The 16,034-nt window shown below is 43.1% G+C and overlaps 1 protein-coding gene across 3 annotated transcripts in view; it reads left to right on the top strand.

Annotated features, from left to right (window-relative positions):
• LOC119659854 (RING finger protein 44) overlaps positions 1-15,820 on the top strand; it is a 124,127-nt gene extending 108,307 nt beyond the window's left edge. The window contains exons 5-10 of one of the 3 annotated variants that reach the window (XM_038068156.1): positions 3,111-3,377; positions 3,435-3,719; positions 3,829-4,037; positions 4,110-4,294; positions 14,113-14,225; positions 14,294-15,820. In XM_038068156.1, the coding sequence (XP_037924084.1) occupies positions 3,111-3,377; positions 3,435-3,719; positions 3,829-4,037; positions 4,110-4,294; positions 14,113-14,225; positions 14,294-14,362 (1,128 nt within the window). In that variant the 3' untranslated portion in view covers positions 14,363-15,820. The remainder of the gene's footprint in view (positions 1-3,110; positions 3,378-3,434; positions 3,720-3,828; positions 4,038-4,109; positions 4,295-14,112; positions 14,226-14,293) is intronic. The other 2 variants (XM_038068158.1, XM_038068157.1) reach the window with 2 other exon arrangements.
• Positions 15,821-16,034: the final 214 nt, after the last annotated feature.

Raw genomic sequence — 16,034 nt, 5'->3', positions numbered from 1 at the left:
TTATATACAGCATTATGCCTAGTGATGTATTGCACCGGTGCCATAAAAATACAGCCAGAAATGAGATGGTCCAACGTCTCTAACACCGATCCACACATTCTGCACTGGTCGTTCTCCACGCCTTCTTTCATGATGAGCTTTTTATAAGCTCGGGTGGCGACCACGCCTTTCTGAATGGCACACATGAACCCCTCTGTCTCAACAAAGAGCCCCCCAGCACACAGCCATCTGTTCGACAAATGCAAATCCACAAATGGCTGCCAAAGACAATTCAGGTGTTTGCTGTGCATTGCCTTCGACTTCCATTCATCAATCCGCTGTTGGTCAAACTTCACCCCACTCAGAGGATTGAAAGATCTATCCTTCAAGTTAAGTGGTGTCAGTCCACAGTCTGCCTTACAGACAGCCGCATGCAAGGGACTCGCCTGCTCTTTGCTGTAAAAATAAGCGCCCAGCGTGCCGACTTGGCGATAATGTTGTGCCGCCACATCAACCACGCCCCTACCTCCGATGTCACGAGGCAGGTTCATCCGCTCCACGGCAGACTTTGGGTGATGCATTCGGAATTTGGACATAGTTGTCCGTATCCGCCGCTGGACGTTTTTCAGGTCGGTCTTCGTCCACGGTTCCCAATGCATAAGCCAGTGAAGGGATAGCGAATATATTCAATGCGCTTATTTTATTCTTCCCCGAGAGATGCGATTTCAGCACGAGCTTTACACGTCGCAGGAATTCGGACAGCAGAGCATCCTTCAGATCACCAACTCGAGCATGGGTTCCTTACAGAATTCCTAGGTACTTCTAGAAGTCTGTCTCAGTCATAGCTTCGATGTGGATGGCTTGGATTCTACACTTGTCTAATCCAAATTCCATCCGTATATCACGGCTGAACATGTCTATTATTCGCAACAGACTTCTAAGATGGTCGTCAGTACCAGCATACAGCTTAATGTCATCTAAGTACATCAAGTGTGTCAGTTCGCACTTAGCACGTAGGCCATACTTTATGGCGAAACCATGTCCTTTAGAATCATTCAGTAGCCAAGAAAGAGGGTCCAGTGCCATACAAAACCAAAAGGGATTTAATGAATCCCCCCTGGAAGATGCCCCTCCGTATACGGATGGACTCTGAAATATTAGCACCCTCAGATGTACGCACCGATAAGGTGGTATGCCACCCTTCCATGACTGTCACCAAAAACTTTATTAGTTTCGGATTAATGTGAAACAGATGTAGGATATCGATTAGCCAGGTATGCGGAACGCTATCAAAAGCCTTGGCATAATCGATATAGCAACTAAAAAGGTTTCTTTGGCCTCTAGTTGCTTGTCCTACAACTACCGAGTTGATAATGAGTTGCTCTTTGCAACCCCTTGATCCAACTCGGCAGCCCTTCTGCTTCTTGGTTCTGAGGTGCGCGTTGACCCTTCCACTAATAATGGACGTTATGAATTTGTAGAGGGTTGATAAGCAAGTAATCGGTCTTGTTTCTGCGGGGTCCTGCACCGTGTCTTTCTTAGGGATAAGGTAGGTAATCCCCGCAGTGCGGAAAGGTGGAAATCCCTCCGGTCAACCGACTCTGTACGCAGGTAAATTTCTTGTACCAGAAATTCTGCACCTCATCCAGACCTGGGTCCCTCCAATTCTTCGAGCTGTTTATGGCTCGTCGAACTTCCTCTTCGGTAACATCCGCAAAATTTATGCCAGGCGTATTGGCATGGCGGGTGCCTTCGGCGGTAATCAGCATGCTGGGCGGGTAACCCCCAAAGTCCACCCCAATAGAGATCTGAAAAAGCTCTGCTGGTTCCTCGCGTATCTTGCATTCTGGACATACCGTCGTAACCGACTGCATATGACAGAAAGTTTCTGCTTTAGTGCGTCCAGAATTTCAACTACGAGTGTCTCACTGGGGATGGCATAGTTCCGGTAAACCCTCTGCACTTTATTTTTCACCCGTCTGTTGGCATTGCCAGTGCTGATTTGAATCAGTCTAGCAATATCCTGCCTTAGTGATTCCCGACGACGTTCCAGACGAATTTTCCTTGGTGGGTCTCTTTGGTCACTCAAACCAATAACACGAATGCGAATCTTCTGACCGTGCAATCTGATAGCCGCAACTGCACCACAATACACAAGTGATTGTAGTTGCAACAGCGACATATTAGCGCACAGCCGAGATGCAATCTCATCATTGATTTGAGATAGAATTCCCGGAGTTGCTGGAGATGCATAGAGCCTGGGAATACCTGGTCTATGCAAAGGATCAATATCGGAGAATTCTATACACGCTTTTTGGAATTCGGTGGTCGGGATTGTATCGCTGCCAGTAATAAAGCGGTACTGGTCTGCCACTCGCTGCACAGTCACGTGCGCGAATTGCGGGAAACGGTCGACGAATCTCTCATGCAACAAGGGACGGTAAGATCTTGTATCCGCCCTCGCCGTTATTTCGTAGTAGGAGCGGATGATGAAGAGGTTCATTTCTTCAGCCCATTTCATCCGCTGCCTACGCGAACCTGTTGAAGTGGTCGCCACAGATTGTGGTGAAACAGCTGCAGCAGGCGGAGCATTGATCCTGGTCGTCGTGGCTCCTAGACGTCGAACCGCCCCACGACTAGCAGTTTCGACGCCGTGCTATCCATTACGGGAGCCCGGCCCAGTCACCAAGTCAGACGACTCTCGCCGGGGTTGATTCTTCTTCTTCTCATTTTTGGTGGTGCATTTTATCCCTAGTTGCCAGGTGTTGGGATAGCTTCCTCAGTGAGCAATCTGCAATACTGCAAAGTTCCTGCACTTTCCTCATCTACCCCCTGACACGCTGCGGTGGCGTATAATCATTCAGACTGAAGCTGTCCATCCCTCCTCCTTTCACAATCGGGTTTGGGACCGACTACGGCGGAGTTATTTGCCTAGGAATTGAATTTAAATGAAAACGGCCATATATTCAAATTAGAGATGATAGCGATGTGTCGTGCATTGCTCATAATGTGGTATAACATCTTGGTAATAAATAAACTGCGTCGAGAGATCCTACTGTGTGGCTGGTAATTCTTTTATTCGAAGATACCAGACATAATTTATTTAAAAAATTTCTTTGGTTCACTTACAGGTGCAAATGCAGCAAGGAAGTCCTCCAATTCGTCGGCCACGACTACGTGATCAGCAACAACAGCAACGCCCATGGGAACCAATTCCGACACTTATACAACAAACACCGCCACCTCAACACCAAGCACCGCCTCACCCACTAGTGGTAGATATCAATCAAGTTCCTGTTAGTTTATCGTTAAGGCATGAACCTATTTGGACTTATTCCACTGGTCCTCATACATCTATCTGTGCCTATCCGGCGCCGCCTCGCCTACCACCATGTCAGGTAAGACACTTGTAACCAATTTCTGCATCATGGAGTTTATTCGTTCCATCTAATCAGGTCCACGGTGTTTTTTCCCAGCCTTTTGCCCAAACTTGCAATATAGGAGGACATCATTTTGGTGGCTACACTTCAACTGCACCGCAACTTGCTGTTCCGCCACCACATCAACCAAATTACCAACATGCTCATATCACTCAACAACGGCCGGATACGATTTCCTTAGAGTCACTTGATCATTCGGGCGCAACATCTCTTCACGTTTCCCCCATAGCAGCTCATATGCATTCCTCCACTCAGATGGCACAAGTGTCACCACCACAGCCAATTTTCATACCTACTGAAGTAAGTACTTTGCACAATTTGCTTCCCCACACAATTCATGCTGCATTCGAAGATATTTGATAATAAAGAAGCAACAAATCAATTCCACTCTTCTTCTTTTTCTTTGCAGAATCGTCCAAATCAAATTGATCTACTGCATCGTCAGGGAAGACGTACAATGCCGCCACAACGCCGATATGCACGGTTTCATTGGCCAGCTCCTCATCCTCATGCACATCGTCACACCATTCAGCATCAAACGCTTACTCCACACCAACCAGCTTCTGTGCAAATTCAAACCGCTGGTCTCATCAATTCAGGCTTTCTTCTTAACTTCCTGTGCGTATAAAAAAACGTTTCTTTCTTCGGAGCAAAGGAGCAACATATTAACAAACAATTTTCTGTTTTCAGTGCCATGTTCCCACTTTCGCCGTATGGTCAACACGAGCTTAGTTCGCCTGATTCTAATGAAACTGAAAACTATGAAGCGCTTCTAAACCTCGCTGAACGTTTAGGCGAAGCCAAACCAAGAGGTTTATTACGAAATGAAATTGAACAGTTGCCAAGTTATAAATTCAATCCAGAAGCTCATACAGGTATGTTGGTCTTGAGTGTTTTTTTTTTTGCAAGAACACTGAACACATTAGGAAAGCAATCAAATTTGATTCGCTATGCTTTATGCATTGAAAAGAGTAGAATACAAAAACGAGCCTTATCTTGGATTTGTTAACGGTCCTTGCAGCTGCCCATATATTAATCGATAATACGCCGAATACATAGAAAACACCTTGATGAATATGATGACATGATGTCATTCGATTCATTACGAGCGCTTTGTCCAAAATCTAAAATTGCAGCTGTCTTTGACATCAGTATCAAGTTAAGACTGCGCTGGGCTAATGTTCTTTTTGTGTTGTTATATGGGAATGGCACATGGATAATGGTCGCGACTGTCACTAGAAAGCTCCCAAGTCTTCGTCAACTCTTGTCATCGAAGTATTCTAGCCTGATACAATTTCAAACGAAGAACGTCTGCGCATGGGCCAGGTATTCGTAGACATGATCAGAAATGGCAGTGAGTAGCTCACACATTAGGAAAGAGCGACAACTTTATCGCTGTGCAATGGAATCCACTATATTCGGATGGCCGACGACTGGATCCCCTATAAATATATGGCACAGAAAAATAGTTCGTTGGCAATGTTTGCCACAATCGATATGGGGAAATTATAAAATTGATAACTGGGAATGTCGTCCGCTATTGAACATTGTGCAAGTTTTGTTTCCTTTTCTTGTTTCTTTAGTCTTTGTCCTGTTCAGAAGCGGCGTCGGCTTGTCTGGATCGATTGTGCCATTTTGTTCTGCCAAAGGCTTAAATTTGTATGGATTCATAAGGCTTCCAAACCACCATATAGCTTATCAAATTACCATTATTCCGGCCGGCCTATATCTTCCATGGACCTCGTTGTTCAAACCAATCTTGGCAAGTGAATTCTCCGTAGCACGATTATGTGACCATACCATTGAAAATGACTCTCTGGTATTTTTTTTCACAATCGCTACAATCCCGTATCGGATACCCTCATTTCAAATGTTATCATGACGTATTAATCCACTGGTTCAATGCAAAATCTTCGCCTCCATTATCGGAAGAGGTCGTTCACTGTCTTTTATAGTCGGTCAACACTCAGAACCTTAGAGGGCGACAGGGCGGACGATACTACTGTAAATTTTGGATTTGAGACGTTTGTTAATACATCGATCACAAAGAAGTTGTCGAACGCCACTTCACCCAGGTTGCACCAATGCGTGAAGAAATTTCATTCAGATATTTGAATTGTTCAGTTTTACCACTGACAGTGATAGAGCCTGTTTCATTGGGTTCGGTAGTTAAAAATTCAATCTAAGATTGCGTTGGATGGGGCGATCATTCCGTTTTTGAACAAGTTGCTCGAGATCAGCCTTGCTGTCCACCAGCAAAACATCTGCATAGAGTAGTGTGTAGGCCGTTGAACGCTGGATATCCCCTGTGGCAGTTCCCATATCAAGAACAAAGAGGAGTGCTGAAAGGGTGCGTGGTAAACACTAGCGGAGGCACGTAGCGGTTTTGATACACCCGCCACATTTCGAGCTTCACTTTTCAGATCGTGGTAGAGCAATTTAACCCAACGCAAAAGTTGTACTGCTGAGGGTTACCGCAGTGCATACCAGGTGAACTCATTTGGAATCTCCTTCTCTAAATCCGGAAATCCAATTTAAAAAGGTTGATAATTCTCACCGTAATTCTCCATAAGTATCCGCGCAGAGTGTATTGCTGTTTCGTAGTTCTCGACAAACCCGGCTTGATTCACATTTAACGATGATCTCGTGAATAAGATTGTTAATTTGAACAGATCAGGCGGTAATTTGAACATTCTGTTGTACTACCTTTCCTCTCCATATTGGAATTGTGATGCTACCTTCCTCAACAACCCGATTGAAGAACTCACTGAGGGACAGTGTTGGATCCCAGCTCTTCGCTTTCCAGAGTTCAGATGCAATGTCATGAGCTCTTGCTACTTTCCGCGATTTCATTTGTTTATTGCTTTCTCGACTTCAGTCGGGCTGACAGGTGCAATTGCATCAATTGCCGGTAATCATCATCAACTCCAGGCATCTCGGTTTTGCGCCGGCGTCCACCAATTCGATATCCCTAAAAGCTGTCTGGCGTCCTGACCTACGCCATCGCTCCATCTTAGGCAGGGTCTGCCTCGTCTTCTTTTTCTACCATAGATATTGCCCTTATAGACTTTCCGGGTGGGGTCATCCTCATCCATATGGATTAAGTGACTCGCCCACCGTAACCTATTGAGCCGGATTTTATCCACAACCGGACGGTCATGGTATCGCTCATAGATTTCATCATTGTTTAGGCTACGGAATCGTCCATCCCCATGTAGGGAGCCAAAAATTCTTCGGAGGATTCTTCTCTCGAACGCGGCCGAGAGTTCACAATTTTTCTTGCTAAGAACCCAAGTTTCCGAGGAATACATGAGGACTGGCAAGATCATTGTCTTGTACAGTAAGAGGTTTGAGCCTATGGTGAGACGTTTCGAGCGGAACAGTCTTTGTAAGCTGAAATAGGCTCTGTTGGCTGACAACAACCGTGCGCGGATTTCATCATCGTAGCTGTTATCGGTTGTGATTTTCGACCCTAGATAGGAGAAATTGTCAACGGTCTCAAAGTTGTATTCTCCTATCCTTATTCTTCTTCGTGTTTGACCAGTGCGGTTTGATGTTGTTGGTGGTTTGTCTTCGGTGTTGACGTTGCCACCATATATTTTGTCTTGCCTTCATTGATGTGCAGCCCAAGATCTCGCGCCAATCAACGCCTGCTCGATCTGGATGAAGGCAGTTTGTACGTCTCGGGTGGTTCTACCCATGATGTCGTTATCGTCAGCAAAGGCCAGTAGTTGGGTGGACTTGAAGAGGATCGTATTTTTTGCATTTACCCCAGCATCACGGATCACTGATAGGGCATCCCCTTGTCGTAGGCCGTTGTTGATGTCGAATGGTCTTGAGAGTGATCCTGGGTGTGTGGGTGGGTGGTCAAACGGTAGTATAGGTCCCAGGGCGAAAGGTGGATTGGTACCCACGATGGAGCATAAAACCTGGAAAATGCCTGCTGAACCAACACCAACAGCTCTATTTCCACCTCCACGTGGTGACCGCTGGGAGCTCTTTCGTAATGAAAAACTGCAGACGGAGAAGGATGAAGGAGAGTCTCCCGCGCCTAAAAACGGGACAAACTGTACCAACTGGTCCTCCAGATTGGGGGTTGGGTAGGGCTGACAACCCTACACGGAAAACCGATGTTACGGAGCCACGAAAGGAGCCTCGGACAGGAATTGTCGGTAGTGCTTGTGGAAAATTAACAAATTTCTCCTTTAAAATCTGATTCACATATTCCCGTCATATATCTGTCATGACTCTTCGATCGGTAAGGAAATTACCGTTCTCTTCATTGGCGCAACAGAAGTGTTCGATAGCCTGTGTGCGTTTATGTCGGCTTTTATCAGGTCAATACACTCACTGAGTAATCCGCCTGAGAATATCGTTGAGTTTTGCGCCACCATCAAAAATACTTTCTCTTCGGGTGTTACGCAAGTCGTCGGCCACGTCCCGAAGCTACATTCATGGATTGGCTGGCTGCGGAATCGTGGGAGCCGATCAATGAACAAATGGAATTGAAGATCGCATCACGAAAAAATTTGGGTGTGGTCGCAAACATTTCGATCGTCCTGTGAAACACATTAACGATCAACTTCTTATTCACGATGACGAGCAATTGAAGCGGTGGAAAAAGAAGAGTTCACCATGGTTCTTAATCGTATGACATGGTGTTGTCGTAGATCATACCAGATGAGTTCATGCGGCACACGGTCAAACGCTTTTTCCAGATCCAAAAATGCAATGCAGAGAGGGTGATGCTTGCCGCGATGTATATCCATGAGTAACCGCACACCATGTATTGGGTCAGAAGTTTCGCAGTTCTTGATTTACGATTATTCGAATACAGTGGTGAAGAATGCGTTCATTCATGGTGTAGGACAGCAATCGGATCGGGCGATAAATTAAACATTCTGCGCGACTATCTTTCTTTCTAAGGTTTTGTGTGAAACAAAACCTTATTAAAATCGGTTCAATATCTGTCTGTCACACGATTTTGAGGGAGGCGCCCCATACATGCGAAAGGGAGGTGTTACATTTTTTTTTTTTTTTGACTGAATATGGTCATGTGGGGTATAAACTGAAAGGGGAGTCCGATTAGTACTTTTCAAAACTGATCTTATTGGGTTAAACATTAGCTCAAAATGTGTGCCCCAAAAAGTGAAAAATCTGAAAAAAAAATCACAATGGTGCGTCTAGACGAAATCTAGGCCTCAAAATATATCCCATACCAATATCTGTTCAAATAAAGTTAATAATAACATATTGATATTATTGAAATTAACCCGAAAGCCGGAAATTAAGACATAAGTTTGAGTTTTTTTAATCCTCATTTACCGGTATTTCGAGGACCAGTTGTCCTCTTCCTCAGTGAGTTTTTGCCTGAATTGCTTATAGTCCAGCTTTTCCTTAAATACCTAAATCCAGACCTTAATTGCTAGTTAATTTTATTACATAATAATAATATAATAATCGTTGGCGCAACAATCCATATTGGATCAGGGCCTTGAAGTGTAGGAGGCAATGTGGTCAGCATTGCGCTCGACCGAGATTATTACCCTGATTTGACTCAGGTACTCATTCACAGCTGAGTCGACTGGTATCCGACGGCAAATAACGATACAAATTTTACTACATAATTAACCCAAAAAGCCAACTGTTGACGTTTCCTAAATCACTGTTAATTCTTTTTTCCTCCCGTATCTTGTGGATGATTATGCCCTGAGGTTATCCTCCTTTATTGTATGTTTCTCCTCGATGATGTGTCTGGCTACCAATGATTTGAGGGCATCTATTGGTCCGCTTTTTGCTTTGACCAGATTTACTTCCCTTATATGTTCGTTGAACCTCGTTGTTTTTCATAATCGGTGTAGGTTATCTGATAGATTCCGTTTTTCTCGCCGTCTTCCTTGGGGTTCTTGATGCTTACTAATCGTGTCTTCAGTTGATGCGGTCTGCTGGTAGATATCACTTCGATGTCACGTTTCCTTAGGACGCTTTTCATCTGGTAGCTAATTTGGGAATGGATGAGAGGAACTCGACGTTTTTTAGATGGTCCCGCTTGTGTAAAAAACATCGTCAGGTTATTCCTTTCCATTTTCGTCATTTTTTTACTGATTATTCTTTCTACGATCTTCCTGCTGAATCCGTTCTTTTCCACAGTTTCAATTATCTGTTTAAACGTTCCTCTGATAAAGGCGTGGTTAGCATGCGAAAGAGCATTGCGTTGTGCCATTTTTTGTAAGAATTAGTGTTGTGATGTTGTTGGGATGGTTCTCTGATGTTGGTTTTCGGTAAATGTCGAATTTGATTTTTCCTCTGTTGAGTAAGTCCAAGAAGGGTATTTCGCCTTCCATGGTGAATGTAATACTCTTGTGGTCCGTATTCAAGTTGGCTACGTTTACCAATTGCAAAAATGTCATCGACATGTCTTGCTTAGAATCTCGGTAAAATATTTTTTTTTTGTCTGTCCCCTGGGGTAGGCTAACAGTCCAAATAGAACCTCATACTACCCACGAAGTACAGCAGCAGGACTGATGGCAGACACTTAGCCTATGTTGCCTGAAACACGCTATCATTTATCGCCAAAACAGTCAAACACAATTTTTTTAATTAGCCGACGCACTTACAAATACATAAGCGTCCAAGCCTGCCCGAACACACTGGACACGTGTTGCAAGCTTAACAGGTATTAGTTATTAATGGTTTAGGATTATAAATGTTTAGTCGTTATTGAGTTGATAATACTGAAGTTAAAAAAAATAATTCACGCGATGATGCGTGTTGTTTTTTAGTCGTTATCGTAGTTGAAGATGATGGCCAGGATGCATTACAAGTTTTAGTATACAAAATGATGCGATCCGGGAAAAACAGGGTGCATTGTAAAATCGATATCGTGATATCACCAAAAAGTCATTCTTAGGAGTATTTCTGAATTCTCTTCAAAACACCTACCGGCGAGAATTCTACAAAACTCGTGGAAAAAGAGCCCAAAGCCTTGCGGACCTCTACATGGGTGAGTTCATTTAATAGGTGCCTCTCATTATTATTCTGTTAAAGGAAAGCCGCACCGCGTCCTTGAAGAAATATTGTGCTTCTTTTACTGGTTATAGTGTACCTATTGATCATAGTATCTCAAGCAGGCCTATAACCGTTAGGAACTTTAGTATGTTCCCTACTTCCAGATCTTTCAGTTTTGCATCTGGTATTAAGTGTTCTCCCAGATGTCTCGGCCTACTTTGCACAAGTGCCGGACACTGTCCCAGGACGTGTATAGAGGTTTCGTCATCCTCCTCACAAAACCTGCAGGCAGTGTCCGTAGATATCTCTAGCTTCCCTAGGTGATAGTTCAGCCGACAATGACCAGTGAGAATTCCCAATATGATTCGGAGGTTCTTTTTGGTGAGGTTTAAGCAGTCCTCTGTGCGTATGGTTCATATCCCCCAATAAGCACCCTAGATTGCTCCATCCCTGGTAGGCCCGCCCAGTATAGTTCCTTCAACCGTTCCTCTTCATTTTTTAGATTCATAGCCATGGAACCGTTTCCGATTCCCCAGAAAGGTTCTGGCCCGCGTAAAGGCGTCCCTGCTCCTCGCGTCCGCTGCCTCGTTACCTTCCAACCCAACATGGGCTGGAACCCAAAGTATCCAGACCTTGTTGGACGTGTCGAGTGTATTCTCTCTAGGCATTCCCACACCAGTTTAGAGTTCAATTGGTTTGACCTAAGTGCCTTGACCGCTGCTTCGCTATCGGTGAGAATAGCTATGTTCTGCCCCCTAGTTATTTTGCAGGTTAAAGGAGGCACATTTGTCTATGGCGTATATTTCCGCCTGAAATATGCTAGTGTACCTACCCATTGGCTCAAAGTAGATTTTCTTTGGACCAATGACACCGGCACCCGCTCGATATGCTGTGAGGGATCCGTCAGTGTACCAAGTAATCAGTTGCTGGTTTAAGCTGTATGTCGCAGCCACGCTCTCCCAGTTTGTTTCAAACTTCTTATCGAAGTAAAACCTCGTTGTCATGTTATCCCTTGGTATCAGTAATTTGGGATACCGCCTCGAAAAAATGTCAATATTGCTTCGATTTAGGCAGCTCCCCGCCTCACTCATACCACCGGCCGCCCTGAATATTGCCCTCATTGCCTGCATCTGTATGTGTAAATGTAGAGGCGTTAATCCCAGAAGGACCTCCAGGGATGCCGTTGGGCATGTCCTCATTGCCCCACTGATACACACGCAAGTCAGTCATTGGAGCTTATGTAATTCCCTGGCTTGTGTGCTGAGTTCGGTTCTTTCTTCCCAGATTACCACTCCATAGGTAATCATTGGCCTTACTATTGCAGTATATATCCAATCTGCAAGTCATCAGAGGCCTCGTGGCTTACCGACATGTGTCTTCCAGAGTAATTTTTGGTCTAGCGTAATTCCCAAATATTTGACCTCTGTTTCTCGTTTCATCCCCATATCATGTAATGTTATGGCTCTCAGGTGATCCAGCTTACGCCTCCTAGTGAATGATACTATGGTGGTTTTGGCAGAGCTGATCCGCAGTCCCACCTTCCTGCACCAGGCACTAGTAACCGTTAGTACAGTTTGGATTCTATCACATAGGGTATCTTCATATTTGCCCCTACTGATTAAAACAATGTCGTCCGCGTAACCCTGGACTTGTATTCCAGTATTTGTTAGCACGTTCAGGAGTTCGTCCACTACCATACTCTACATAAGCGACGATAGTAGCTCCCCCTGTGGACAACCTTGAGTAGTATTCATGACAATAGAATTTGTACCTGTCGGTACTTCTATTTGCCTGCTTTCAAGCATTTTACCCATCCAGAATGCCAGGATGTTTCCCACTCCCTTGCAGCTCAGGGCATCTTGTATCACTGTGTGCGATGTGTTGTTGAATGCTCCTTTGATATCCAAAAACGCAAACAGCACTATTTCTTGTGTTTCTAGGGCATCCCGTAGTATATCCGTCAGCTGATACAGACAGTATCAAATCCTTTTTACCTAGCCTAGCTTCTGAGAATACCTATTTTACTAGTTTCCAGTTCTCCTTTCTTCCCCTTTTATTCGTTGTTGAGATGTCCCCGGGAAATGAAGCAGGTGCACCCTGTCCTCCTCATTCTCGGTAAACGTCCCATCTTCCTTCTTCAAAGAGACAAAGGATTTTCCCCCATTTTTTGCTAAGCCTGGTTGTCTCTGTGATCTGTTTGATCCCTTCACAGAATTCCCTGAAGCTATTCCGTTTTGCTTCCCTATACGCAGTCAGTGCATTTTTGTACCCCGGCTAATCTCCAGTTTGTTTTGTCCGATTGAAAAGTTTTCGTACTTCTGTTCTCATTCTAACTAGGTTCCTGTTCCACCATGGGACATCCCTTGATGACTTAACTGTCTTAGCCGGACAGCTGGCCTCATAGGCATCAATGACGACTGTGTTGAGGTTTTCCATCACTTTTTCTAGTTCCAGTTCGCCCCTGATGTCACCGCCCCTTGAAGGTGGGCCATATTATTGTTCAAGTGCGTTGCATAGGATTCCCAATCCGTTCTCCTGGGATTCCTTATTGTTTTTTTTATTTCGGAGTTATCCTCAATGTCGAATCTGATTATTCTGTGATCAGACATAGAGGGCTAATCCGACACCCTCCAGTTCCTGACCAGTCCGTTTATTAGAGTATTTCCTGGTACTTCCTGTCTAGTGATGGTTACAAATGTTGAAGTGTTCCCTAAGTTATATATTTCTAACTTATTGCTAAGAATAAATTCAAGAAAGTACTCACCTCTTCGATTGTTGTCGCTACTCCCACAGACTTCGTGGCGGGCGTTGGCTTCGCCGGTAACGCCCTCTTCTCACAGTACTTCATCAGTTTAGCAACGTATCCCGATATCACGACTCTCGAGTGCTCCTCCCGGCTTCCAATGAGACTTGGATAGCCACAAGGTTCCCGGTCAGGAACTCTGAAAGACATATATTTTAAATTACGTTTAAGAATTATGCAAGCCCTTGGTTTTCACAAGAGGAGTCCCAAATTACTTGCATGCTTCCTCCTTGCAGACCGCGAATCTGTCTCCGGGACACCCAGGGCTCCTGAGCCAGCACTATTCCAATGTTCTCCTTGGAACTTGCCATTGCAATTACCGCAGATGCAGCTTTCGCATGGTGAATGGATGGTTTATTTGGGCTATCTTAGTGCTGGCCATTGGCTCCGTTAGAGTATCGCCCTCCTCCTCTGACATGGCGCTTTTCTGCGCGTCGCTGTCGATTCTAAGTTCAGAAGTTCTAGGTTTAGGTCGTCCGGAGGTATCTGACCTGGTCGAAAGCGTATCCCGGTGAACAGAAGTTTCGCAGTCAATCCCTTGCACATCTGCTTGACGACAAGGTCTTCAATGATTTCCTGGTCCTGCTGCTTTCCACAATTTTATTCGTTTTATTGTTTTCCCAACTTGAGTGGTGCTGACAGGTGGAATTAGTCCAAATGTCGGCAGTGCTTGTAGAAGTGAAGGTGAAGAAATTCTTCTGTTGAAATCTGCTTGAAATATTTTCGACATCTATCGACGGTCGATAAGCAACGTACCAGTCTTGTCATTAACAGCATCAGCTTAATACATAAAACAGCGAGCTTTTTAGAATTCGATCTGTATATATATTAAATTTAGAGTATCGATTTGTTATATTTTATGTGTTATATCTTTATCCTTAGGTGACCAAACTTGCTGTGTTGTTTGTATGTGCGATTTTGAAGCAAGACAAATGCTACGAGTGCTGCCATGCTCCCATGAGTTCCATTCAAAATGTGTTGATAAGTGGCTCAGGGTAAGTTTCATTTCTAAATTTATTTTCTATTTAACACAAAATTTCAACAAATTGTATCCCCGTTACAGTCAAACCGTACTTGCCCGATATGTCGCGGGAACGCTTCCGACTACTTTGAAGGCAGCGATGATCAATAAGCGTCACTGGAGCTTTCATCAAATCAAACATACGCTAATATTCTAATAATTGTTATCAATTTGTAGCTGTTAACGGGTAATGAAAACAAAAAAACACGGAAAACAAACCAACACATCAATCAAGTACTACTACTAACTGCTCCTAAGACAGAAAGCAACCTCAATTTTTGTCTTCAATATGTGTCGTCGTGCGTTTAACATACAGATATACCCGTAAAGAGTTTATATATTAACATAAATAGTATCTTGTGTGGTAGCGGGATGTGTGAACACTAGAGAAAGTGGACTTGCAAGCCAAGTAAAACCTTAAATGCACACACATATGTAAATGTTAAACACCCCCTCTAAGTATACGCGAAACTTATGGAAATGTAGTAAAAACAGAACCCAACAGATTCATGTACAAATTAACAAGCATGAATGGAATCACACGTTTATCTAAAGACTTTTATTATTACCATATTTCACTTATGCATAATGTAACCTAATTGCAACAAAAGAAAACCAGAAAAAAATGGAAAAAAAACTATTAATTTTTTTTTAAAACAAAAAAACAGTGTTTCCAAGGTATATTATAAGCTAACACAAAGGAGATCTCCTAATCATTATTGCGTAGTGTGTAAAACAGAATAATTATAATTTTAGAAGATGCTGGAAATGTTTTCATTTTTCATTAGATCTAAATGTGGTGTAATTGTTGCTTTCTTAATTCTTACTCTCTACGACTACTCTTATCTTTAGGGGTTTCTTTTGAATACGTAACGCATTGATTAGGCATTTCCGTAACAATTCATTTTGTTTTTAATGTTCTGAATCTTGAAAATGCAGTGAAAGTTTGTGAGGGTTGATAGAATAAGGCAATATAGTATTTGCGGACGCCTCTGTTTTTTCCATGTAGCAACGATTGCCTCGGTCGATCAATTTATGAGTTACTTCTTGCTTTTTGGCGATGATTTGTGTCTGGCGAGGACAACAATGATGCTTTTTGTGTATTATAGTTTGCTTGGTTCCAGAAAAAATGAAAAAAATCCTGAGAAATATGCTCGAGGTAAAGTAGGGTGTGAACACTTTTTTAAAGCTTAAATGCGATATTTGCTTTTGTTTACATCTGAAAGTGAATTAGACATCCACGGATTACTTATGAAGTATTAATGCAGATGGGGAGATGGTTGAGTTAATCTTTGAGAACTTCTTGAAATTGATTTTTTAATTAAGAACAGAATATATGAGCCCTTTAATTTGTTTAGCACCAAAACTGAGGACATATCAATCAGATATTGTTTTGAAATCCAAGCAAAATTAAACCTACTTTACGTCGTTCACTTGAACAAAATTGATCAAATCATTACAAAGAATAAGCTTCGAAACTTCAAAGTCCAAGAAGATGTTTACGCAAACAGAAACTGCGACCGACCTAACATTTTTGCTCTAGAATTGATGAGAAATTTAGAATTTTTAGTTAAGGAGGAATTAGTTTTGTTTTTATTCCAATCCCACCACTTTATTACGAATAAAATTTCCTTTTACTCTTAGGCCTTATACTTTCTAAGATCTTAACAATGTCGCAGATGTAAATTTGTTAACTTGCTTGTTATCCGTTAGTTATAATCTTAGAGAATTACAATTTTAATTTGTTTCTTTGAGAAGTGGATTTCTTGAAAATCGATCAAAT

This window comes from Hermetia illucens, chromosome 6 (assembly GCF_905115235.1).
Source record: "Hermetia illucens chromosome 6, iHerIll2.2.curated.20191125, whole genome shotgun sequence".
In the NCBI taxonomy this organism is placed as follows: domain Eukaryota; kingdom Metazoa; phylum Arthropoda; class Insecta; order Diptera; family Stratiomyidae; genus Hermetia; species Hermetia illucens.
Note: the sequence above shows the minus strand (reverse complement) of the source record. Positions and strands in the feature narration are given on the sequence as shown.